At 38.1% G+C, this 27,602-nt stretch overlaps 2 protein-coding genes across 2 annotated transcripts in view; one reads left to right on the forward strand and one right to left on the reverse strand.

Annotated features, from left to right (window-relative positions):
• Positions 1-27,602, forward strand: part of LOC133522932 (glutamate receptor ionotropic, kainate 2-like) — a 116,702-nt gene that overhangs the window by 6,818 nt on the left and 82,282 nt on the right. The window lies entirely within an intron of this gene.
• LOC133523126 (uncharacterized) lies at positions 18,537-19,760 on the reverse strand. Its single transcript, XM_061858637.1, has one exon. The coding sequence runs from the start codon at positions 19,758-19,760 to the stop codon at positions 18,537-18,539; it is 1,224 nt and encodes a 407-aa protein (XP_061714621.1).

Here is a 27,602-nt window from a genome sequence, read left to right on the forward strand (position 1 = left end):
CTTATGTACTTTCCTCATTAATAAAAATTTAAGTGTTTTTTAAGATAAGCGTTAATTAACTTTCTCATTAATTTTCAACTTCAAACAACGTTTTAGACTTGAAACAACGTATTAAATAAAAACGTGTTAACAAATTAGCATAAAATCGACAAAAAAGAAAGAAAAAAAACAGCATTTAGCAAATTCACTTCACTCGCAATTAAGCAAAGATTAGGGTACACAGACGTACAAATATGTCAATATAAAAGATAGTAGTTCGTAGAAATATCTTAAAGGGGCAAATTAATATTGTCATTAATTAGGGTTCCGCACCAAAAAGGTACAAAAGGAACTCTGTCCGTCCGTCCGTCTGTTTGTCTGTCACATCGCTAAATATCTCGAGAACCACTCAAGATACCAATTTGAAATTTGGAATAGTTATGAAAAACACTAACCAAGAAACATTAAAAGTATTCTTTTTTCATTTATTTTTATTAAAAATGGAAAATGCCCAATAGAAAGAGGGGTCAAAATATTAAAGTCTAGTGACTAGGTTAAGTGGGGTATCATTTGAAAGAGCTCAAATTGTACATTCCAAAACATTTTCTATTTTATTTTTCGTAGAGAAAAAAAATCGATTTCTGAAGGAAAATGTGAAAAAAATACCGTTCCCCCCCATTTATCTCCGAAGTTTACTGACGAAAAATTATGAATTTTTTACATAATTTTAATATTACTATAAATTTTACAGGAAAAATAAAATCTGACCTCCATCTTGATAACTTTTTTTTAATTAACAAAAAAACCTTTCCGATTTCAGTTAGAAATTTAACAATTCAACTTTACGTGTGTTTAATACACCTGAAATTTGTATGAGATTATATAAACACAAATTTTTTCAAATATAAGATCAATTTTTGAAATTGGTTCACATGATAGAGATAATTATATTCGAAAAACGTAGGTGCATTACATCGCGCAAATTAGACAATTTGCCGATAGATGGCGCTGTACACAATTGAGTCGCTTAGCTTCAAACTCAGGTAAATCCATCTGTCAGATTATGCGATTTTGGTATTATGAAAAGGTAATAAGGTAGATATTTGCTGAGAGGATCAAATGGATTTATCTGAGTTTGAAGTTAAGCGACACAATTATACTTAGTATAGGTACTTCGGTTCAAGTCTTTCGCCTTTATAGTTACACTAGATAATTCAAAGTTTGTACGGAACCCTCGGTGCGCGAGTATAACAAACTCGCTCTTGACCGGTTTTTATTTTATTTATGCGATGGCTACTTGCCCACGAAACTGGAGGCGAGGTCCGTCCAGTTATTCACAGAATAGGTTGAGGCTGTTAATTGGTTGAATAATCGCATCAGAATGATTAACACAATATATTTTGTTGTTATATCGTGTAAACTCGTCTGTCTGTTAATATGTAACATTCTTGTGAAATATGTAAACGTTTGGGTGTTATCTTCACTAATGAAGGGTCTGGAGAGGCAGTTATAAATCAATGCGCCCTGCGGGACACATGCCCAATACCAACGCCAGCTACAAACAGTACAAAAACAATCTTGTTTTCTTCTCCGTTAAGTCCAATTTCCAAAGATGAGAGAAAAACGTTAGTACCTAATACGTGTAACTTGTAGTGATGGTCCGTACACTGAAATATTTTCGATTCAATGAAATATGAAATATCTATTAAATCATATCTTTCGAATAGGTTACAATACACGGAGGTAACAAAAAGTTGTGTTAAAAGTAAAACAGATCAACCCATGAACGATTGAACCCATTGTATTCTTATCAGATATAAAATGCGTAAAATATGGGGTACCGCAGGGTAATGTCCTAGGCCCTTTGTTGTTTCTGATCTATATTAATGATCTGCCCAAAGCCATCAATCATCCAATGATTTTATTTGCAGATGATAGCACGTCTATTATTCCATCTAATGACATTGTTAACTATGAAAATGATATTAATACTGTAATAAATGATATAATAAAGTGGCTTAAAAATAATAACTTAGTAATTAATCTGACTAAAACAAATTTAATGCATTTCTATCAACGAATTAGTTCACAAGACATTAATGTAAGTTATGATGGGACCGCGATTAAAACAGTAGAAGTGACTAAATTCTTGGGTCTATACATTGATAGTCAATTTACGTGGAAGTACCACGTAAATGAAATTTGTAAAAAGCTAAGTAAATCAGCATTCGCTCTACATAAGCTTTCGAAAATAATAAGTAAAGAATCTTTACTTGTTGCTTACCACGGACTGGTTGCATCAACACTAAGATATGGCATTATCTTTTGGGGCAATTCGGTTGATAAAGACACAGCGTTTATAGTACAAAAGAGGTGTTTACGAGCTATGTGTGGCCTTAACATGACAGATAGCTGCATTCCATATTTTAGATCGTTAAATATACTGACTTTGCCCAGTCTGTATATTTTGGAAACTGCTATATTTGTTAAATGTAATCCCAAATTGTAGGAAAAAATTGCTGACATACGAAGGCTCCCTGTAAGACCTCAGTATGAAAACAGATTGCGTAATAAAACATGTAAAACTGCCTTAGTACGGAAAAGTATATCGGGAATGGCACCACAAATATTTAAAATTCCAAATCATATAAAAGATCTCAAAATTGGAAAATTTAAAAAAGAGCTGAAATTGTTATTAATTAAAAAATGTTATTATAGTGTATAACAATTTTTAAATGATATTAGTTTATAATTTGTTGCGCTGTATAATAGTATCAATTTTATTGTAATTTTATATTGATCTCTCTTTGACATTCAAATATGTATTATTTTTAGTTATTGTAAATCATTTTAATGTTAATAATTATTCTCTCTTAATATTATTTGCATGAAACTCTTGTATTTTGAATAATTTATTTATGCACTTTATAATTATGCATGGTGAAAAATCGTACGCCTACAGGCAAAACATAGTGTTCCTCGACTTGTTTATAAGACCATTTATTGTACCTATGTTTTACGAATAAATGATTATGATTATGATTATGACTGAGTTTTTGGTGGCATAATACGCATTTGAACATTAAAACATTTTATTCTCATGATAGATATCTTCATAGGTTTTTTTTTAATTCGTAAACACACAAACAGTCAATAGCATGTTGTCACGAAATGGCCTCATCTCAGCATGTTGTTGGCGACTTCCGGCGCTGATCTTAAATATTAATTTCGATGTTTTATATACTTAGTCCTAAATAACGTAATGTAAGTAGCGAATGAGAGTAATTTCCTATCATTTATTAATTAAGTACCTCGTAGTTACGCAATAACGAAACATTTGTTCAGTAACTGCTAATGAATATTAGCGAAAATGGAAATTGTTCGGGAGTTGAGTACAGTGAGTATTAAAGAGTAATTACAAAACAAATACTTTTTAATTACCTATAGTTTTAGGTTGTACGAGTATGGGGTCTATTATTCAAACGATATTTGACTTATAATATTAGTCAATAAGTCCTTTTTAGTGTTCCGTAGTCAACTACGAACCCTTATAGTTTCGCCATGTCCGTCTGTCCGTCCGCGGCTTTGCTCCGTGATAGTTAGTGCTAGAAAGCTGCCATAACGCATGCATGGGAACCGAACGGTAAAATAAAAACTAGAACAAAAAAGTCTTAGGGTCCCATACAAAAACTTTTTTTTAAATTATTTACATTTCTGATAAAGTGAATATTTTCGGCAATAATCGCCCCGAAAGAAAAATATATGACCTCGCCCCCTCCCCACTAAGGATCCAGAAAATATGACTAAAATCTTCAAACAAAAGCTTAACAAGTACTTTCCAGCCGTTATTGAATTATTGCAAAAACTCTTATTTTCTTAGTAAAATGACGTACAAAGCGGTACTTCCTTATGCATATAATGTACAGGGCCTATTACTATGTATGTATCTAGATACATACATAGTAATAGGCCCTGTTCAGTGTATTCTGACAGAATGTTAACTACGGAATCCTACACTGAGCATGGCCCGACATGCTCTTGGCCGATTTTTTATTGGTTACCCTAGCAGCGCAACGCACTAATACTGCTCTCCTAATACAAATAGCTCTATCCCAATAACAAATGATTTTGAAAATTGCATTATCGACTATAGAATCTATAGTTTAAGTTTAACAATTAATTTTCTTTTGAGATAGCTGCGATTTTGGGCTTAGTATTAATATTCGTTTTAGAAGGTTGAGCCCCTGAAGGACCTCACTACTGACATGAGTAGTATTCGTTGATATATTGTGTGTCAAGGCGCAATGGTCCCACTGTTGTAAATGACTATCGATTTACTCGTGACCCAACGTAGATACCTGAAAAACGCTTATTTTATTGGGGGCCCAAGATGTCTGTTATTGTGATCCGTTTGTTGAATATGTATGAGCTGTAAATTGAAAGCCAAATAAAATAAAACATTTCAAGCAAGTATGAAAAGACGCCGTATTTAAAGTATTTATCATTCTTTAGGGTCCCCAGCAAGCTCGGTTCTCCATACAAATGTAGTTACTCTCATTTTAAGATGGCTTAGAAACTTTGTAATTACAATAGTATAGGGTATATCTATGGCTGTAATTAGTTTATTTAGCCTCAGATACCATACTTAAAAAATACAGCGAATTTAAGATTTTCATACAAAGCTTATTTTTGCTACATTTCGTTTGTTTTATAAGGTGGAGCAATATTAACTAATTGCAGCACTAGATATACCTGTTGTCATTGTATGTGCTAAGTTTTATTATAATCCAACACGTAGTTTTAAAATATGAACGAAACTCCGTTTGTATAGGAAGGTGAAATTCGGCCGAGCTTGCAGGAGACTTTCAATTGTTTTCGTTGTTGATTTACTGTAATATACTCGTAAATTAAGAGCATACGCAGCACATAAAATATCAATGATACTGTTCACAGTTAAATTTAAATTAAGAACAGCAGTAACTCACTTTAAGCGGATATTTCGAAACCAAACAAATAAATACGACTGGCGGGAATAAGAGCTCGTGATTTATTTGCCACAGAGCGTCGGCTGGTGACAGAATGCTGTCGACGACTCGCATGTTGTCAGGATTGATTCATGGTTACGTGCTGATGTAGACATCCAGATAAAACTTACCTTAAAAATTCATAGTTTAATTGATTGATTTCAAGCGAGTGTAGTATTGTAGATGATGCCTTTAGCACCTCCAAACGACGTAGTTTAGCAAATTCACTTTTAGTGATCAACAAAATTAATTCTAAATCTTATTAATTAATTAATTAGTAAGATTTGGAGTCAGTAACACCTGATTTGGTTACCTGACTTAGTGACCGTAACGTTATACCTATTCTGATAGTCCTTCTTTATGCATGCCATACGATTAATAATAAAACGGATTAGCAGGGCAGCTTGTGGCGAGCTGTTGGGGAGTAACGACCCCACGGACCCGAGTACTCCCGAGAGTCGGTCAGGGTCTCCGTCTCCGGCGTGTCTTCGTCGGTCGGAGTGGACCCCAAGGGGACCCGCAGGACTCTCAGCTCTGGCTTGCTTTCATTGGCCGTCCAGAGAGGAGTCGTTAGAGCTAAATGCTCCAGGGGTGGAAGTGAAAACTTGCATAAGACTCGAGTTGGCACAGTGGCTGTTATCAGCCACTGGGTAGAAAGCGGCGTACACCTCTCGACACCCCTGAGCCGCTCACACCGGTGTTGCTCCTGGTCGTCTTCACGACGGCATTTTCAGGGGCCCATCTAGTGGGCGGCGAGTCACCGCCTGCCTCGATAACTAGTGAAAACATTGTTATGGCAGGTGTCCGGACGTCTTTGCAATAACCCAGTCTCATTGTCCTCCCAAACTTCAATCCATAGACCGTTATACTGTTCACTTTACTACAATAGTCCCAATGCCTGTTGCGACCGGTTCATTGGTGTCTATTGTTGCGCCCGTGAACGGGTTCCAGCAGGCGTTCTACATGACATTAAAGCTCTCCAAGAGGCCTCTACGTGTTGGATCTATATCCCCATGCAAGCCTATCAAAAGACCAGGATTTATAGGCCCGTGAAATCCAAGGAGATACAATAAACGGATTAAAAGTAAATAAATTATAAACATTGACATTACATAACATGTAAATCATTGAGAGACCAGGGTGCGTGGACAAGATGCCAATCGTTCACGCTCCATAGCGTAGCGTAGTTATCTCTCTCTACTTATGACTCTTCTATATTATTGCGACAGAGACAGTAGTGTTTCGTTCGCTACGGAGCCATAATGTTTATAATTTATTTACTTGTATACTAGAAAACGCCAATCGAAAATTAAGCAATGATGTGACTTTTCGTCGTATCCGTCATCTCGATACAAATTTAATTTTCAATTGGCGTTTGTCGATTATCATCATAGTTACGCTCCTGAACCGTTGCCGGTCGAAAGAGTTATCAAAAAATGACCGAAATTCGCTTTAAGAAACCATGAAAATAAATAGTCGTTTTTGAAAATTGGTTCCTCTCTCCCAAATATGCAATTCCCATACTTCCCTGTATGTTCATTATAGACTATTTCAATCAATCTCCCAAGTCAGGTAACAAAGGAACAACGTTACATAGTTAATATTATCACAAATACAAGTCATTGCTTATACTTTATTGCCATTTTAATTACGAAACTTTGCGACTTATTTTAATTAGCAAGCTCGTTAACGTATCCTTAACAAGCCGTCATTTAGGTTATCTCTTCTAGTTAATTATGCTTTAACAACGCCTGAGAATTTAACGTCTTTTAACCTTTGGTAACCTCATTGTGCTTATTTATATAGCGTCTATTTTTAAAAAAGATTATTTATTGTAAAATGAAACAAGAGGTAAATTTAAGTGCTATAAAATGAAATGAAATGAATTTAGGACCCGGGTGTGTCCTCCAGGACATGTCCTTAAACTACGTCCAAAAGAGATAAAAGAGATAAATGTATGGGCATTGTGAATGTCATTTCGCTTTGTCTGGTCCAGTGGATGTCATTCCAGATCTAGAGCAGAGTCCAACTGGGGAAGTACCTTACATGCCGGAGCTCAACGAGGGTGGGGGGGGGGGATGCTAGGGTCGGCAACGCGCATGTAACTCCCCTGCTTACCATCAGGCGGGCCGTATGCTTGTTTGCCACCGACGTAGTATATATATAAAAAAAGCTTTATTTAAAAGAGCCTAGTTATTTTTGAAAAATTTCGAGCGGCAATGTATAACGTAGTTGTCACTCGTGTTATAACGTGTAACGTCGCGTCGCGTGAGTAAGTGCAACATTTTGAATGAAAAAATAATATAGTCATACATTGCGTGCTGAATAATTTGTAAGGTAAAGAAAAAGACTTTTTTTATGCATTTTAAATATAAAATGAATTAACTTACACATGTGTAAGTTAATTCATTAGGGCATATACTGACTACCCGTAGAATATTCAGTGGCAACAAAAATACACGCTATGAAGGAAAATAAGATAAATGATTTCAGAGCAAGGCACTGATCCGTTGTCCTAATTAAGCGGCAAAAGCGGAGCAATGTGACCCGCACACAGAAAATACAGTGAGTTTCGATATTAAATTTGTGCCAACTTCTGAGCAGGATATACGAGCCAATGGAGCACGCAAGCAGCAGTCTCATTGTTTGCAGTGCTGTGTTGACCAGAGGGATTCGACAGCCAAGGTCGCGTTTTATAAACGCAAGATAAAACCGATAATCGCTGTATGCCTCTCTTCCTAAAGATCATATTTATTAGAAACAACCGCCTTTTATAAAAAGCGTCTCAGGGCTGTCTTCTGGGCATCCATTGCTTAGCGAACCTCGATAAAAGAAAAGCAGAGGGAGAATTTGTGCAACGAAGGAGCAAATAGCAGATGATGTAGTCGGTTCAATTTTATTCGTTAATTTCAACTGAAGCAAACAAAAGACAATGCGACATCACTTGATTACAATTCAATATTTATTTATTATTATAAGCAACACGGCAGACAAGTGCATTGTTATATTGTCGTTAACGTGGTAACATTATCGTACTTTGTATTAGACAAAGCGTAGCCAAGACAAAGCTTCTGTGGCTAGAATCGAAAGCTTGAAAAATGTTATACCGTGAAGTTGGGATTTTGCTTGTTCCATCTACGTTGTTAAAATGCGGCCCATCTTTTTCCTCTCGAATTTTAGAAGGCGGCTTTGAAAAGAAGTTAAAGCTCTAACATTTCAGATAAAAGTCGTAAGTATTCGACGGCGAATTATTATCGACTCAGTGGTTTGATCAATAGCTTTTCGTGAAAGAAAACTGTTTTCGCTAAGTTAAAGTATCTGGAGGTTCTCAAGTAGGTATTTGTTTGAAATGTTGGCGTAATATATTTCAGACGCATCTATAGCCGCTGGTGCTAAACCAAATAAGTAAGCGGTGCAAAGATAATTATATTGAATCAGAATTATATTTCGACTTGATTAACACACAAAATGCCCGCGGGCAAACAACTGAAAACTAGATTTCAGCATCACAAGTAATCTGCTGAAAACAACTACGCTGTATGTAATTGAATATTTAAACTTTTAAAGGCTGAATGATGCAAATGATTCCTGAATGCTACAATAACTTTTTAATACATTGAGTGCCGGGAACCCGCTCGGCAGGTTCTCCGTTCGTAGTTGCTTTCCTCTACAAAGCGGGAAAACGCTGGGATTGGCTACGAGCGTAGCGCTACGAAAACGTTGGCAGCGAATGTGTTAAGTGTTGAGTTTTGTAGCTATTGTTTAGCTTTTCAGCCTTCAGAGAAAGTAATACCAGATTAAATTTACTTGGACAAACATCAACCTTTAATGTTTAAACTACAGATATTTTTTTCATGATGTACCTATTGTCTGGTTGGTGATCCTAAATCAAATAAAAAATTAACCCTTGTCTAATCTCGAGGGGTCAACCGCTAATTTAAGCGTTTACGGCTCGTGCAACTCAGAATCTTGGGTCTGTCATTATTTTTTTTTTCATAATAATAATCAAGGTTTGAACATTACAAAAAGCCCGATCTATACTATTAGAGATTCTAGTAAGCCCCAAGCGCCGGTATAAGTGTAAATTGTCAGACTGTCGACATGTCTGATTTTCTATGGTCGCCGTGACCGCTATCGAAACTAAAGTTTTATATGACAGCTGCCCCCTCGGGCTAGTGAGAACACGTCGAGCTAGGCTTCATTCTCGAATGTGTATTTGATGTATCACAATTATATCCTAAATATTTTACTTTCAATCATTACGTGGATGGGCCCTCTAAAGGAGTGTTGCAAGATTGCAAAGGAGGCGCGAAATGCCTTAGGTACCAATAAGGTTGTCAATGCTTTTGTTGCAATGCAGAAGTGCCCATTTTCCATTCAAAAATTGTTTACTTATTAGTACCGTGGTAGTATAACATAGGAAGGAATTTTCATTAAGCCGTATCGTATTATTCAAGCATATTGTGTTTTTATTTAGACGCCCATTTGTTTATTCCAGTTTACTATGATTTTATTTAAGTTATTAACCGACTTCAAAAAAGGAGGAGGTTCTCAATTCGTCGGAATATTTTTTTTTTATTTTTTTTATGTATGTTCATTATATTATAGTACATTACGATACGAGTGCGAAAAATAGGAAATTCGCAACGAGTGGGGATAAATTAAAACACGACCGAAGGGTCTCATGTCGATTTAACACACTTTAAATCGACACGAGTTGCGAATTTCCTATTCGCACATGTATCGTACAACATTTTACAGTACATATGGCCCTTTAAATTTTCGACATAGTTACGTAATATGCTAATTATCCCACTAGTGCGGTAAAGTAGCACCATATGTACTGTAAATGGTATTTAATCATAAATTGAACACCTCCAGATTGCATAGGGCTTCATAATTTATACAGTAGTATTTCTACTGTATAAGTTATTTGTAATATGTACAGTCAGCATCAAAAGTAGCGGATCAAACAAGGTTTCAAAAGTATCTACCATTCTGTAACAGCTTAACAAAATGTGGTGGTTCTATATGTAGAACAATTAAGACGGTAAAAGATATAGTTTTGAATGTAAACTTTAGAAAATCTATAGTTGGAAAAGTCATCCAGAATATCAGATACTTTTGGCGCGTTGTTTCATCCGTTACTATTGATGCTGACTGTACATAGTTTTAATTCTGGAAGGTATCTTTATTTTTTAAATAAGTCATAATTTTACTCAAGCTATTCTCTTTTATTTATTTTTTATGGTTTTTAAGTCATATATATATTTATGTTTCGGGAAATTGGATACGGCTCTAACAATTTCGATGAAATTTGCTATATATGGGGTTTTCGGGGGCGAAATCGATCTAGCTAGGTCTTATTTCTAGGAAAACGCGCATTTTTGAGTTTTTATATGTTTCCTGAGCAAAGCTCGGTCCCTCAGATATTAAACATTTATATCCCAATAAACTATTTCACTTGGTTGAATTTCCGAACATGGGTCGTCGTACGAGCGGCATCTTTCTCAGATCCCTACTTGGAGCTCGCTTTGAAATTATATCCTCGGGAGAGCGTCTCTGTGGCGACACGGTATCAAACCACACTCTTTGGGTATACTTTCCTGTCCTTTGGATGATATGATATGATGATATATGTTATCTACGGAATCAGTAACTTATTCTGTGATTGCATGAGCTCTTAATTATTATAAACTTGCTTTATATTTCCTAATTCTGTTTTTTTTTTACAATGCTGTGATAAAGTAGTAGGTATTTTATTTTTTTACCCGACTGCCAAAGGGAGGAGGGTAATGTTTTTCGAGTGTATGTATGTATGTCTGTTTCCTTGTGGCCTCCTGTAGTCTAAACGGCTTGATGGCTTTTGATGTATGAGATATCGTTAGATGTTTTTTTGGGGGTAACTAAAAAGTTATAAATAAATAAAAAATATTATTCGCAAAAAAACAAATAACCCGCCTGCACACTAAAAAGAGGAAAACAAGCCCCACAAGAATATTGTTGTTGATGGTAAGTATCGCAGGCAGGGACCAACAGAGGGTTACTTATAGTCATTTTGGTTGTTGGTTGTTAAGTTCACCTTTTAGCTCTAACTTAGGTTACTTAGGTAGAAATCTTACTTAGGTAGGTATTTTCGTTGGTGGTGGTCAAGTTGGTCCCCGCCTGCGATACTTACCATCAACAACAATAATCTTGTGGGGCTTGTTTTCCTATTTTTAGTGTGCAGTCGGGTTTTTTGTTTTTTATAATAATATTTTTTTTATTAAGTAAAATCAATATGGATGAAAGAACGCGTCAAAAGTATCATCCCAGATAACTTTTCAAAAGACAGACATTTCTAAAATTCACGTTTAAAAGTATATACTTTGGATGGATGGATGAAAGGTACCTTTATTGTCTTAATTGTTTTATAACTGCTCTATATAATTGTTCTATATATAAAACTCCTACAAAATAGATAATTGTGACGCGTTTTTTGATCCGCTACTTTTGATGCTGACTGTACCACATAGACACTTAGAAATTCGTATCGAAAATTTGACATAGGCCTGGGTCTCTCCCTTTTTAGGGTTCCGTAGCCAAATGGCAAAAAACGGAACCCTTATAGATTCGTCATGTCCGTCTGTCTGTCCGATTCTGTCACAGCCACTTTTTTCCGAAACTATAAAAGCTATACTGTTCAAACTTGGTAAGTAGATGTATTCTATGAACCGCATTATGATGTTCACACAAAAATAGAAAAAAAACAATAAATTTTGGGGGTTCCCCATACTTAGAACTGAAACTCAAAAAATCTTTTTTCATCAAACTCATACGTGTGGGGTATCTATGGATAGGTCTTTAAAAATGATATTGAGGTTTCTAATATCATTTTTTTCTAAACTGAAAAGTTTGCGCGAGAGACACTTCCAAAGTGGTAAAAAGTGTGTCCCCCCCCCCGTAACTTCTAAAATAACAGAATGAAAAATCTAAAAAAAAATATATGATATACATTGCCATGCAAACTTCCACCGAAAATTGGTTCGAACGAGATCTAGTAAGTAGTTTTAGTAGGGAGGATATGCCGATTCCAGCTCACTTTAGGTATTTATCTCCCCCTCCCCCCCTCCCCCCCCTCACCCCCCCCCCTCACCCCCTCCCCCCCCTCCCCCTCAACCCCCTCACCCCCCTCCCCCCCCCCTCCCCCTCTCCCCTCTCCCCCTCCCCCTCCCCCTCCCCCTCCCCCCCTCACCCCCTCCCCCCTCCCCCCCTCCCCCCGCCCCCCCCTCCCCCCTACCCCGCCGCCCCCTCCCCCCACCCCCTCTCCCCTCCCCCCTCCCCCTCACCCCTCACCCCCCCCCCCCTCCCCGCCGCTGCCCCTGGCCTGCGCCACTTGGTAGTTCGGCAAAGATCCGTTAGAGGGCGCCACTAGCCCCCCTTCCCGCCGCCCTCCCCCGTCCCCTCCCCGCCGCTGCCCCTGGCCCTGCGCCCCTTGGTAGTTGTGCATATATCCTCGCCAGTTGGCGCTACTTTCTATGTTTAAGGTATTTATCTCCCGAGGGAAAACTTCGCTAAAATAGATGGCACCACTTTGTACGTGTACGACAAACAAAAAGTGACGAGGTGGCCTCCAGTGGCGAAGGTCGGATTCGAACCAGCGTCTTTAGCTGACCGGGGCGTCTTTAGCCAGTTAACGTCATGAACCCCTAGGCCACCCCGTCACGGTGAAACTGGTCCTAATTTCTCGTTACTGGCTCAATTTAGGTATTTATCTCCCGACGTGTTGCATCAGCCGCCACCGTGGCGCCGACGGCCACCTGCAAATTCCTACGTGGGCGTCGAGGTCGATCGAGATAAGAGAGAGAATAAGTTAGATTTAAAATATGCATATATATATTTATATGTTTATATATTGGCGCTACTTTGTATGTATCTGACGCCACAGAGCACGTGTACGCGTCAAGGTCCAGGTCGATGGCATCGGCTTGCTCCAGGTGCGGTTGGTTTTGGAGCTTGTGGTCAACAAATATATGGACTTTGTACTTTTCCAACTGCCCAATAAGTTTGTTTTAAAATATGCATACGGGCATATTTGCAAGAGCACATAATATAGAGTGGTTAAAACCGGATAGAAAAATGTATATTTTCTTGAATACCTGGGTATTCGATATTTATCCAGGTACTAGTCGTAATGTTAAACATACAGGTTTTTACTTACATTACGGGATGTTTCATGTTAATCTAAAAGTTGTAACTATTTCTAGTTACATCTGGTAACATTTACATCACACTTTTTAGAAAAGGGAGTTTCTAAACCTAAGTATGTCGTTAACTAGCAAAGTCGAGTATATTTGTATGTGAATAATAAATAAATATCGAATATCCAGGTATTCAAGAAAAATACATTTTTATATCCGGTTGTAACCACTCTATATTATGTAATAGGTATTTTTTAGCTGACCTAATTCCGATTCCTGGTACTGGTGAACTTATTTATACCACGTCGGTGGCAAATACTGTCCGCCTGATGATAAACTGTCACCGTAGCCTATGGATGCCTGCAACTTTAGAATTGTTACACGCGCATTGCCAACACTTTAAAAACCTATACACTGCTTTTTGAATTGGGCATGGGAAATTTCCTATAGCTCGTTGAACAATAATGTGGAGAAATGATCATGTATGCGCAGGTGTGTAGATAGATAGGTATACTGAAATAAAAAAAAAGTTTAAAAGTGAATGAGTAATTATTTATTTACCAATAATTTAGCTATTTTACAATGTCCCCATGCAAGGGTTTTATTACCATTGTTCAAAATGAATCTCTTTTCATCTTTACCACAGAGAATTTTCTTTCTTCTAATTTGAGTGTACATATTGTGCTTATCACTAATCAAATTATACATGTTATCATAGAGAGTTTTACTCAAGTCTAAACAGGTATAGTATTTATTAAAATTTAACCTACGTACAGCAGCGGCGTTAACACCTTTGTTTTTTTTTATACATTTAATTTCGTTATTGTCATCCGAGTCTAATATATACGCATACATTTTTGCCCTTAACCCAACAAATTCTCGTATTATTCTTCCATTGTTTTCGTCCTTCATCATGCCCACAACCTTTTTATTGACTTGTGGTAAATTATATACGTTGTTTTGAGGCAAATCTGAAGTGTCAAATCTGCTTTGCAAGTCAGGTTTAATGTCTTCGTAAAAGTTATCTGTTTTGATATGATAAACAAAAGAGTCGGTGTCCGTGTATAAAAGGCTTACATTATCACCGTATTTATTTAACATGTAATCATAGTGGAAGTTGTACATGATTTGTTTACTCAAATCTAATACACTAAAACCTACATAAATAGGTTTGTCGTATACAATTATGGTTTTGTTCATTTGCACAGCTACCAGTTCTTCAGAGAAAATAGAGGCACTGTGGAAATTTGGTCTGGAAATGTAACGATCGAGACCATATGTAGGTTTTGTTCGTTGCTTATGTTCACTGTGCAAAGTATCCCACTGTTTACACAACTTGACATCAACCCTTTTCTCGACATTTTCAATAGTTTTCCCGAATATGGAGTTATTCATGAGTTTAAAGAAATCTTTTTCAAAACTGTTTTTAGCTTGGACTCTCATTTGCGAATTTAAGTCAATATATGATTTTAGCCAAGATGATTGATTGAAAGTGAGAATTCTATGAATTTTCTTACAAATTAACCCTTTTTTAATATATAGTTTGAGGTTAGCATAGTGCACAACATAATTGGTTTTGTTATCGAACGTTAGCAATAACTTTTTAATTTTACCCTCAATTGGTAGTTTGGTTTCAGCACAGAAAGGGTAATCATTATGCAAGTCATGTAAGCTATGTGGATACTCCAAATCTACTTCCAATATATATCCAACATCAGAGTCTATCCGTTGTGTTGATATATCAAACAGTTTAACCTCGTCTTCACTCATCCACCTAAAGTTATCGATTGGAAGCGGGCGTCGCATGGCATCACCGTAAAGATTATTTATATCCAAATAGATGATAAAACTGCTGTCCTGATTCACGTCATAATCATGCATGAATATATTATTGGCCTTAGCATAGCGGTTTGACGCTTGACAGACACCACCTCTTATACCTTTCTTTATAAATTGAATCATTTCATAGTCCGTAAACAATTCTAGGCATACTTCGGTATGTTTCAACATGGCGTCCCAACTCAAACCGGGTGCAGTGACATATTGACACGGATCTAATTCATACGCACCTATACACACTTGTCTAAAGTTTTCAAACACTTCAGCCAATAATAGAACATCTGTCTTTAAATATAAGTCACAGTATTCACCCAGAGTTGTAATATTGAACGCATCCCAAACATCTTTTGCATGTTGGTAATCCTCATCGGAAATATTTAAGTCCGTGAGGCTGCTATAGAAGGCGGCCTGAGGGGGTAGCGCAGTTTCCTCAAGCCGCCTCCAGTCACTTACATACTCGTAAGGGAAAACTCCCTTACGCGTATGTAACTTCATATATTTCTCACGTTCGTAACAATTATCGGATGGTGGTAAGAAATTTGGTAGTATTTTGAATTGGTCCTGTGAAAGGTTTGAAACTAGTTTATCCAAGCTACTTGACATGAATTTATACGAGTCGACAAACCTTAGACTGTATTCGTCAATCCTTAAATCGAATGAAATATATTTTTCCTTGTTAATGGGAATGCAGGTTAACTTTCCCTTAATCTTGGCTAATTCCTTAATGAATAGATGACAATCGTAACCGCTCAAATTGTGAAAGACGACTGGTATAAACTTTGGTAATTGGTAATTCAAATTACATGAATTGTGTGTTTTGCCTCTAATATTACCCGTTAAATGACAATGATCAATTACATAAGCTTCATCATCTCCAATTTTTTTCTTGCAAATATGACATATATTGGAGGATGTGTTAGCACCGCTGCTGTCGCTGTAATTTTTTTTTGGTGGTACGACTTTTTGCAAGATTTTTATAATTCTATCAGCGTCTTCACGAATGCTCTGTATAAATTTCTCCACACAATCTTCACCGCGATAGATAACAAATTTGGATAAATTATTGTCATATTCACAATGAATATAATAGGAAAAACTACATGGCACATGTTTATGGGTGTTACAAGTAGCACTTGTAGTAGTAGACTTTTCATTATCTAACGGAACTAAAATCGATTCAAAGTCACCATAAATTACAAATGGCACTTTCATTTTATTTTTATAATTTTTGAAACGTAAGTATTTATTATTAGGCTTAGGTAGCTCTACAAGTGTCTCCCCACAACCAATTGCTCGGTGTCGATCTAGTTTATTTTTATTTGCAAAGGGGTGTAAACACCCATCACATATCCATGTTGTTTTTCCATGCTTACTAATTTGCGAACTCACTAAACGAGACAAATTTTTAATCCAACAATAATGTGAAACATCACCTCTCTCAAAATATAACAAATTTACATGATTTTCGCAAGACATTTTCGAAATACGTAGAGGTACAATAGTCAGACCCCTGTCATCCCTTTTCTTATCTGTATCAATACCATATACATTAACACTGATTTTATTTAATTTTTCAAACTTTTTAATGTCCGAGAGACAAACCGGATCTTTTATACCTGTCACGTTAAAAATGTCTGTATAATGTGGGTACGATGAGGGACGATCACTGTTTTTATCAACTGGATAGAGAGCACTAATGATGGCCCAATAAAAACACTTGTTATCACGATTTTTCACGTTAACACATGCATTCTTCGATTGTACCTCGGGTGGCAGTGGTATATATGTAGATCCTTTGAGTGGTTGATATTTGTTAACGTTGACGTTGAGAAACTCAATCTTCTCGAGACCCCAACCGCTGTCCCTTTCGTTGAAATCTTCACATTTTTTGGAAATACACAAGGATATTTGTTCAAAATACGATGGAAAATCCATACAGTCTTTATGCAGAGCCACGTTTTTTGTGTTGAATGACTTTAGATCACGTATCACTTCACCTTCAGCATTGGTTTTCACAAAAGTACCAAAGAGTTCAACATTTATTTTTACATGTTTATGTGTTTTTAGTTCAATGGTAATCAGCTTTTCAAGCGTTTCTCCAATATTCAACAAATACATTTTAGGATCCAAAATGTCTGCACTCCCATTAATCCGGTATGTAATTATTCTGCACTTGAAGGCACTGTCAACAATGTAAACAGCACCGTCGGCAGACTTTTCTTGTGCACAAAGCAGGATGTGGCGGTCACTTTCCGAATGAGATATCAAACAGTTTGATAATACATCTTCGTTACAAAAGTTGCAATGATGTAACAACACCATGGTGATGCTTCAATTCACTCGCTCAGACAACGGTACGGTCGTGCCGTGAGGCGGGCTGCGGGCAACTAAGTGAGTTGCATCATGCCATGCGCTGGCGTCTGCGGTGCGCGGCGAAGCGGGGAAGGGGAGCCTAGCCGGCGCCGCGCCCACGCATGATTTGCACGTGTCGACACAGTGAGTCATTATTGCATCATCGGGCTTGACTGAGAATGGTTAGAGAAAACGGGGATTTCCCGTCGACCAAACACAAGTGAATGATTACATATCTTCAAGTATACTCTGGTGAACCCACTTTGTGAGTAGAAAAAAAAGACGTAATATTCAATTATTACTGCGCGTTATTACTGTACAGCCTACAATTGCATTGGTGTAGGGGAGGAAGAAAGATAAGGTTCTATGTTAAAATAAATAATAAATAGGTTAGTTATTGTTTTTTATTTTTATTTTCATGAAACTTTAACCGTTTCAATTGAAAATATAGGTATTACACAAAATATCGGTGGCATAACACTTGATTTCAGAGTCGACAATATCGTTTACATTGCACAAACTACCTATAATATTGCGTGCATGTTGAACATTAGCGGGGTGATATATCTTGAAATGTTTCTTGAAGAAGTTGAGACGGTTTTCGTAGGTAGACTTTATTTTGTTCAAGTATCCGATACGTGCGTTAATACACTCCATAACACATTCGATATGACTCCATTCCATGTGGTTTATCACCAAGGGGTGTGTGTTCGTCACCGGTTCATTGTCACAGCTGAGTAAAAGTAACGGTACAGGAGAGATACACATCCGAAGACGATCGCACTGAATCAGCTCTGGTGAAACACACATTGGGCTATGAAAGAAGTTTCCAATGACGTCAACTTTTTCCGCAAACATTGCATTCCATTCTTCACAGGTGAGTTCATAATGGCCATTAAAACTGACACAGGTATGTAATCTGATTTTAGCTTGAATAAACTGCAACTTCAAGTATACATGGATATTTGCAATCGGAGCACTTGCACCAGCAGGACAGCGTTTGAGATTGTAGACACTCTTGCTCAGCTCACAGCAACCATCACCAGCACCGGAACAATCAATCGACGGTGTGTAAGAAGGTAAAAAAATGTTTGAATAATTCATTTTTTAAACGTATTTTCAAAGTTCCAAGACACGTTTACAATTGAGGGTGGTCAATGCTCTACTGAATGATTTTACGTGTGGCACTGGTGAGAGCGTTGTACTCAAACAGTGAATCATTGATAATGAGACAGTATGCCGTGGTGTTGGCAGGTACATTCTCTTTAAACTCCATTTCCAATTTAATATCAATAGCACCAGCTCCCGAGTTGAAGCTGTCACACTGTCTGGACGTGTCAATGACTATTAATGGAGAGTGTGTCTTGTAATGAGCATAATTTACTTGAGGGCTGGTATGATCACGGCTGTAGTACGATCGTTGGAAATTGGTAAATGCGTCATATAAGAGCGCATAGTTGTTTGTTTTAAATTCAGCCGAAAAAGGATCGTATGGATAATACTGTGCGTTCAAATACACCCTGCAATTGGTAAGATTACAATGGTCGAATATACTCATATCTTTGGTCTTGTCGTTCCTGCGTGCCGTTTGGAAACCAACAATGAGATAGCGAGGTTTCTCCAGCTGAGTACTAGTCTTGATGCACCAAATATGACGTTCTGAGGAAGGTAGTACGGGATATTCATACAGTTCCCACGTGCGGAACGCTATCTGAACTGGTATGCTGCCCTCAACATACGACATTAAGCGCAGTTTCTCCTTATCAGATACTTTTATGACTGGCATCCTCCATGTGACACGAGTGATTTCAATCTCACCATTTGGAGTCGGCGGTTTCGGTACCGTATTCGGATCAACGGGTGCTAAATCTAAACAGTTTACATCTATACTGGCGCGATTTAATATCAACTCGTGTTTCCCATTCATTATTACCTTCTTGTAATCCTCGGCGAAACCCAAGAAATGAGATAGTGGTATGGTTAATGTAAACTTGTCATGTATCTTTTTAGCACCAACTTCCCACCCCGCTGTCTGAAGACTATGGTCCATTTCCTTGGTGTATGAGATTAGTCCCTTAATGGTGGATGTGATGCCGCAGTTTCTCGCTCGATCAATCTCCACACCGTTCAATTCATAACGAATGTCTTGAAATAAAAAAGCAGCACCATTGTTGACCAGTAGACAGCCTTTCTCCACAGTGCCTTCCACTAATATTTGACTTTGACTCGGTAGTAGAATTAGATCTTGACGGTTGATACATATGTGGATGTTATCGTTGTTTTTGAAAGAGTCATTATACGGAGTGTATGGGTGAAATTCTATACTTTCTATACTGTCATCGAATAACACCTTCTCACCAATGTTTAAGATAGATGACGAGGACATACTTTGAAACCGATACTCTGTAAAAATGTACTGTTTTCTCTAGTCAATTTCCTTGGTTGTTGTTGTTTTTGTAGTGACTGCCGCTGTCTCTCGTTAATACGACGAGTTGTAGTAGTTCTCTCGACGAGAGCAAGATCTCGACTAGTTGTGAAGGTGTTGTTACCAAGGCTTTTATTGTTATGTATAATCATTTTTTTTTTTACTTTTTACGAATATGCAAACGAAGTGCAATGCTTTCACCTCGGAAATTTACCGTATTACCGTGCTCGTTTACAATGCGCAATTCAATGTTTTGTATGCGATTGTTACTCTTCTTGACGGGTAGATATATAATATTGGTAGGTTGTTCAATAATTTGGTAGCCGGGCGGGACGTCAGGTGAAAACTCGTGTAAAACATGTGACGGCTTGTTGTTTACGAATGAGCCCTCCACAATATTGCACTCTATTCTTATAGTGTTTGTAATGATTATGTTAATTGTTTTATCCGACCAATGTGATGTTTTTGCTTTAAGCTTTTTCGCTGAATAACCAAACAATGACCCTATGCTGTTTGGTTTGTCAAAGCGAATATCATACTTTGGCGAGAATATCATACACTTGGAGGTATTGTTATTTACAAAGATATCCACCAATTTTTCACCATCACCTTTAGCCCTCTTTGTCATTTCCTCGTTCAAGAGGTGTATTATACTGGAGAGCTCGTATGAACCTTCAGGAATTGCGATTACATCATCCCCATAGTGAAACATATTATTGCTCTTATCAACATTAGGAATAGTGTTGAAAGTCTTAAAGTACACGAGAGCACACTCGTAAAAACCATCATTGTCCAATTCTAGAGCCGGTTGAAAGTCTACATTCAACACAGGCTCGTTACCGCTCAGACTTATTGTGAATGATGTCATAGACATGATACTGACGGGTAGACGATTAATGTAAGAATGAAACTACACATGTAATGCTCATGATATTTATTTAAAACAAACGCTTAGCATTGGTACACAGGAAGGCCAAACATAAGTGTCCACAATTTACAGTATTAAATTTCTGTAATCGATTGTAATTATACTCTACTCGCATGTTGCGCTGTTGTTTGGTACTAGCGGAATCATTTATATAATCAATAAACTCTCGAGGTGGTCTCAAATCACCAAAGCTATCAAAATATAGACAATAATCACCCTTTTTCGCATAGGCACACCAATGTGTACCTTCACCCTGCTGAGAGTCTAAATTGATAATACCAGTTTCATAATAGTGAGGTTTCTTTGGGAGATTATCTCGCATGAAAACACCCCTAAAGTAGGGGATTTTCTCTCTACGTGCAAATCTCACAATGTCCACATCGGTGAGAGCTTGACCAATCGGAGGTAAATCTAATTTCTTGTTTTTTTTTTTTTTCGCCACTTTTGCAGTTGCCGATACTGTTGCTGCTGCTGCTGCTGCTGCTGCTGCTGCGTTATTAGCCGGTGTAATGTAGAGTCCCATTCCACGTTTATAAGGTGCTAAATATAAACCTCTACCGACAATCTTGCTTTCATTATTATTATTATTATTTCTATTCCTGACCATTTCATAAATATTTTTAGCAGCAGTGGTAACACCGCCGGCCAAAGTTCCCGTGGCTGCTAAAGCACCCAGTAGCGGTATCAAAGCTGGTAGGAAACCGCCTTTCTTAGGTATTGGAATGACTCGCTGTTTCTGTTGTCCCTTAACAATTTTCCCTTTAACAAAATGTTTAGCAGCTTTTACACCCACTTTTAGTAGTGTATTAGTAGCTGTATCCTTCTTTTTCGCAATGTGTTTTTTTACAGCATCACGACTTGCTTTAATGACTTTAGATATGGGAATCATACCCATACCGTGTTTAACTTTATATTTCATAATCTTATCTACCGCTAACGCGGCAATACGTTCACCAATTGAATTGTTACCACGCCAACGATTTTCAGCAGCTTGGGCCAATCGCAAATCTGCTTGATGACGTCCCTCCAATGTTTTATCACGTGAGTAGGCAATATCGTGTAATTTACAAGCTTCGTCAAGCGGATTCACACCGGGATCGTTGCGAGCCAATCTCTCCTTCAATCTAGTACCGGGACCGCAATAATTGTAACCGGGTATGTGCGCTTCGAATGGTAGATTATTAATTAAATTATTTATAATACCCCCACCGCTACTATGAGATCGCAGTCGTCTAGGTCGTTTGGGATTATGCTTAACACTAACCCCGCCAATGTGTGTTATCATCTCAAGTATCTATACTTGACTGTGTACGTGAGTATAAAGTATGCCTATATATCTATATAATATTTAAACCTTTGAAATTTGATCATGTATGTGTGTATGTGTGAGTATAAAATACATGTCCTAACGATTTGATACATCACAGTGAAATGAAGCTTAAAAAACAAAACACGTCACTGGCTATTAAAGATTGGAGTGTTGTGCTAGATGATAATGTGAAACCAGCAATGACTCGTCGCTCCCTTAAACATGGCTCGTTGCTGGCGAATAACATTAGATGTCTCATCTGTGGACCTTCCAACTGTGGCAAGACAAATGTTCTGTTGTCTCTGCTCTTACATCCGAACGGTGTAAAGTTTCATAATGTTTATCTTTATTCGAAATCATTGAATCAACCTAAATACAAGTTTCTGAGTGACGTTTTAGAGCAAGCGGGTGACATACCGTTTCACACGTACAATGATAAGAGTCAAGTCGTCCCACCGGAGGAAGCTGCGGAGGACAGCGTCATTGTATTTGACGATGTGGCTTTGGAAGATCAAGATGCCATTCGTCAGTACTTTGCAATGGGACGTCATCGTTGGTTAGATTGTTTCTACTTATGCCAGACATATAGTAGGATACCTAAACAGTTGGTACGTGATAATGCCAATCTTATATTGCTATTCAAACAGGACGAGTTGAATTTAAAACATGCCTATGACGATCACGTGAACACCGATATGGGTTGGGAACAGTTTAAGGAAATTTGTCGCGAGTGTTGGCAGAAAAAGTACACTTTTTTAACAATCGACAAGGAGAGAGACATTAATAAGGGTCGATATCGTAAAGGATTTGACGTTTTCATTATTGTATAAAATTTAGTGTCATCTCCGGTTTATTATCAGTTTTATGTTGTCAGCTACTGAAGAACAACGTCGTTTAATTTATATCCTATCAACATATTAGCATCGGCCGTACCAAAAGCAGCAGCAGCAGCAAAAGCAGCATCAGCACATACACTATAAAATAAAATATGTTTGGTAATAAAAAGTTGAAACGGAAACTCGTAGATTCCATTGAGAGTGTAAAGAGAAAAGTAAAAGCGTTGCGAGCAGATAAAACTTTGCTTGACACTTCGCTAGCTCAAACCTTTGAACCAATTACAAAACCGCTCAATGTTTTAATGACTAAAGCTTTAGAATCTAAAGGTAATAATAATAATGATGACAATGCTAAACCAGCAGTAATGAATAACCCCCAGCTCCCTTTGATAAAGACCTCCACACCATTGTCAAAACATTCACGTAAAAGGAAATATCTGATTAAAACCGAAGAACCCAATAGTAAACTGATTAAGTGGAGTAATAATCTTTTTACAAAAACACAACAGTTTGATGATGCTGCTGATGATGATGATGATGAAGATGATTCTAATGATGATGCTGATAATGATGATGATGAAAGAAAAACAGAGGGAGATGAAGAGTTTAGCGATGCTGAAGATATGAAGTCGGCTCTTGAATTTGATGAAGGTGGTGGTGGTAGTGGTAATAGTAGTATTGATGATCTACAAAATAAATATATGAAACATCTTTTAAAAACATCAAAAATACCATTTGGTGTTTATCTCAAGGATAATAAAATGCATATTGGTAATAGTCGGGTTAAAATCATTGATGACGTGTTACATATTAAAGATTCACGATTCAACCTAACTCCTGGACTGTTGGAACTTATCTTTAAAAGAATACCAAACAAGAATATAGTTTTGAGAAAAGATGTAGAGGATTACAATAATATTTTAGACATTACAAACGCTCATCGTAGAGGATTCTCGCCAAACGGCCAATTGAGTGGAGATAGAAGTGTAAAATATCAATGTTACATTAAACAACCACAAGAATCAAAGAAACATAAAGAAGGTGGATGTTTGAACTCTGGTAGAAGAGATGTATTAACAACTAAAACTTTTTATCCTAAAACTGATTATATCTATTGGGATGATCCCAACGAACTGGTGAGCCGTTTACAGCTTTTGATAGCATCACAGAATGCTGGCAACACCTCTCATTCGAACGAGATCAATGCAATCGTTGAGGAACTGACTGAGAGCGGTATAATTTTAAAGTAAGAAAACAGACCCTCTTCTGTTAGCTGTTTTTAAACCTGTTCTGAGCTGTTATCTAATAAAACAGACATGTTTTGTAACTAAGCCTCTCCCCCCCTTGCTACCTTGTTATAAATACCGATGAGGCCTCCCCCATCGTTCACTTTCACAATGCCTCTTAACAAGTTTGGACAATACTTGGGTAGCGAGTCTACAATCCGTGACGACTTGAAAGTGGAACGAGATTTAGTAAATTTTGAAAATAGACGGGTGGCAGGAATTCATAAATCTTTTCTTAAAACTGATGCTATTTGTAGGGCTGAATTGGATGAACAAGTAGTATTTTTAAACACAAAGCTAAAGGCAAATATTAAAGATATAAAAGATTTACGGGTAAAGGTTGAACAATTATCAGCTAGAATTACTACACAAACACACGCACCACAACCAGCCCAAACACCATCAGCAACGGCAATAGCTCCAGGAAAGCGATTGAAGAAAAATGAGTAAAGCTCAAGTGGTCAACGAGATACACAGGTATGCGAGAAAAACATTTCCACGTCGTCGATTCATTCAGAGGGGGCTCGATGACACATGGCAGATTGATCTAATTGATATGCAAAAGTACTCCAAGGATAATAACAACTACAAGTACATTCTAGTGTGTATCGATACCTTTTCCAAATACGCTTGGATGCAACCGCTAAAGTCTAAGAGCGCTGAAGATGTTACAAAGGCAATGAGCAGAATTTTGAGTGAAAACGGGAGAAAGCCCAAGAATATTCAATCAGATGATGGAAAAGAGTTTTTCAATGTCAAATTTATATCGCTCATGAAACATCATCATATCAATCACTACTCTACCTATAGTGTCATGAAAGCTTCCATAGTAGAAAGGCTAATTAGAACCTTAAAACATTGGATTTGGAAACAATTTAGCATGAATGGTTCCTACAAATGGATACAGCTGACAAGTGAAGTGGAACAATATTACAATAACAAACTGCATCGTACTATCGGTATGGCACCGGCGAGTGTGAATAAAAACAACTCTAAACAGTTGTTACATAAAGTCTACAATCACATTAAAGTCAAACCACGTGCCAAGTTCAAGGTCGGTCAACATGTGAGAATTAGTAAATATAAATCCACTTTCGCCAAAGGCTACACCGGCAATTGGACTACGGAAATATTTACAATAACTAAAGTGCAAACTACTAATCCAGTGACATATTTACTTCAAGACGCTAATCACCAACCCATCTCTGGATGTTTTTATGAACAAGAGTTGCAGAAAACTAAACACAATGACATTTATCTAGTGGAAAAAGTTTTAAAGCGTCGTGGAAATAAAGTGTATGTAAAATGGCTTGGCTTAAATGAAAAAAGTTGGATAGAAAAAGATAACATTGTGTAACTATTTTACTCAATAAATATTCATTTACTCCAAATCAATGAGGTTTCACTCAATAAAACATTCCTATATTCAGTAATATGAATTTATTATTAATACGTGTACATTAAAACATTTACATTCGCAGCGAGCTAACAATTTAAAATTAAACAATGACAAGGAATAAATGCATCATCACCTTAATATGTACGAGCATTCTTACATTTAGGTTCACATTCATAATCACCGGAAGCTATTATGATTGGACCTAGCACACAAAATATTACATTGATTAAATAATTAAAAGATTTAGTATTGAACACCACGCGTGAAAATAGTTCCGCTGTAACGCCACCTAATAACGCAATCCAGTCTTGATAGTTGATTTGAGCATCTCCCACTATCTCTTCTACGTCATCGTTTAAATCGTCCCACATTACAATTAACGGGTAAATATGACAATCGTCATGGTGACCTTCGATATACAATCGTTTTAACAATCTCGCTACTTCCGCTCTAAATGTGTGAAATGGCATGGGGAGGCGCCATCTATTAATCAGAGTATTGTTCTGGAACGCTTTTATCCACTTGCTTTTACATCCTTGATAAAAAGATTTCATTTCATCGCTCGTATCGCTCTCAGAAGCGCTCTCTAGGCAGTTTGTTTTCCCTTGTCCCCATCGTCTTGTTTTAACAGTGCCTTTGCTGTTGCCATCGGTTGTGGTCCGGGTGACGATTGCGAAGTGGAGCTGCTACAGCCACCGTCACAGCCGCCGCCGCCGCTTGTGGTGGTGGACAACCAGCACTGGCAGCACCAAGTGGTGATGGTATTGTTGTCGGCTGGGGAAAATATAATAAAAATATTGTTATTATTTATATTAAAAGTCAGCAAGTGTTCCTAATTGAGAACATAAGGGATAGGTCGAAAGTGATAGATTATTTAAACTACACAGACAGAACAGAGGTGAAATACTCAAATGTTAATGTGAGTATAATACAACTATACTTACATTTGGTATGTGATGAAGCTTGCGGATCCATGATTTCAACGCAATATTCGTTGTGACACTGTAGTGGGAATATGGTTCAACATGCTCTTTTATAGCAGAAAAATTCAGTGGAGGGTGGGGGTGTAGACGGGCGGGGCGCATGTGGTAAAGAAACGTGTGAAACGGTTCTCATGAACTCTATGAAAAGAGGAAAAGATTTGTTTGTTAAGTTATCGTACAGGAAACGAAACTACATTATTTTGTAATAATTAAAATATAAATATATGTACTTACCTCAACTTTCGGTGCAAACTGAACCATCTTTGTCGAGCGAGGTCAAATGTAGTCATTTACATTATTGCTCAACGAGCTATAGGAAATTGGCATCGATACATGCGAATTTCACATAACGCCTAGTCTCACTACGATTGCATATATAGTCGAGAAATTAGGACCAGTTTCACCGTGACGGGGTGGCCTAGGGGTTCATGACGTTAACTGGCTAAAGACGCCCCGGTCAGCTAAAGACGCTGGTTCGAATCCGACCTTCGCCACTGGAGGCCACCTCGTCACTTTTTGTTTGTCGTACACGTACAAAGTGGTGCCATCTATTTTAGCGAAGTTTTCCCTCGGGAGATAAATACCTTAAACATAGAAAGTAGCGCCAACTGGCGAGGATATATGCACAACTACCAAGGGGCGCAGGGCCAGGGGCAGCGGCGGGGAGGGGGCGGGGGAGGGCGGGGAGGCGGCGGGGAAGGGGGCTAGTGGCGCCTCTAACGGATCTTTGCCGAACTACCAAGTGGCGCAGGCCAGGGGCAGCGGCGGGGAGGGGGGGGGGGGGGGGGGGGGGGGGAGGGGGGGGGGGAGAGGGGGGGGGGGGGGGGGGGGGGGGGGTGGGGGGGGGGGGGGGGGGGGGAGGGGGGAGGGGGGTGAGGGGGAGGGGGGAGGGGGGGGGGGGGGAGGGGGAGGGGGGAGGGGGAGGGGGAGGGGGGGGGGGGTGAGGGGGAGGGGGGTGAGGGGGGTGAGGGGGGGGGTGAGGGGGTGAGGGGGGTGAGGGGGGAGGGGGAGGGGGGAGGGGGAGATAAATACCTAAAGTGAGCTGGAATCGCATATCCTCCT

Source organism: Cydia pomonella, chromosome 11, assembly GCF_033807575.1.
Source record: "Cydia pomonella isolate Wapato2018A chromosome 11, ilCydPomo1, whole genome shotgun sequence".
Classification (NCBI taxonomy): Eukaryota; Metazoa; Arthropoda; class Insecta; order Lepidoptera; family Tortricidae; genus Cydia; species Cydia pomonella.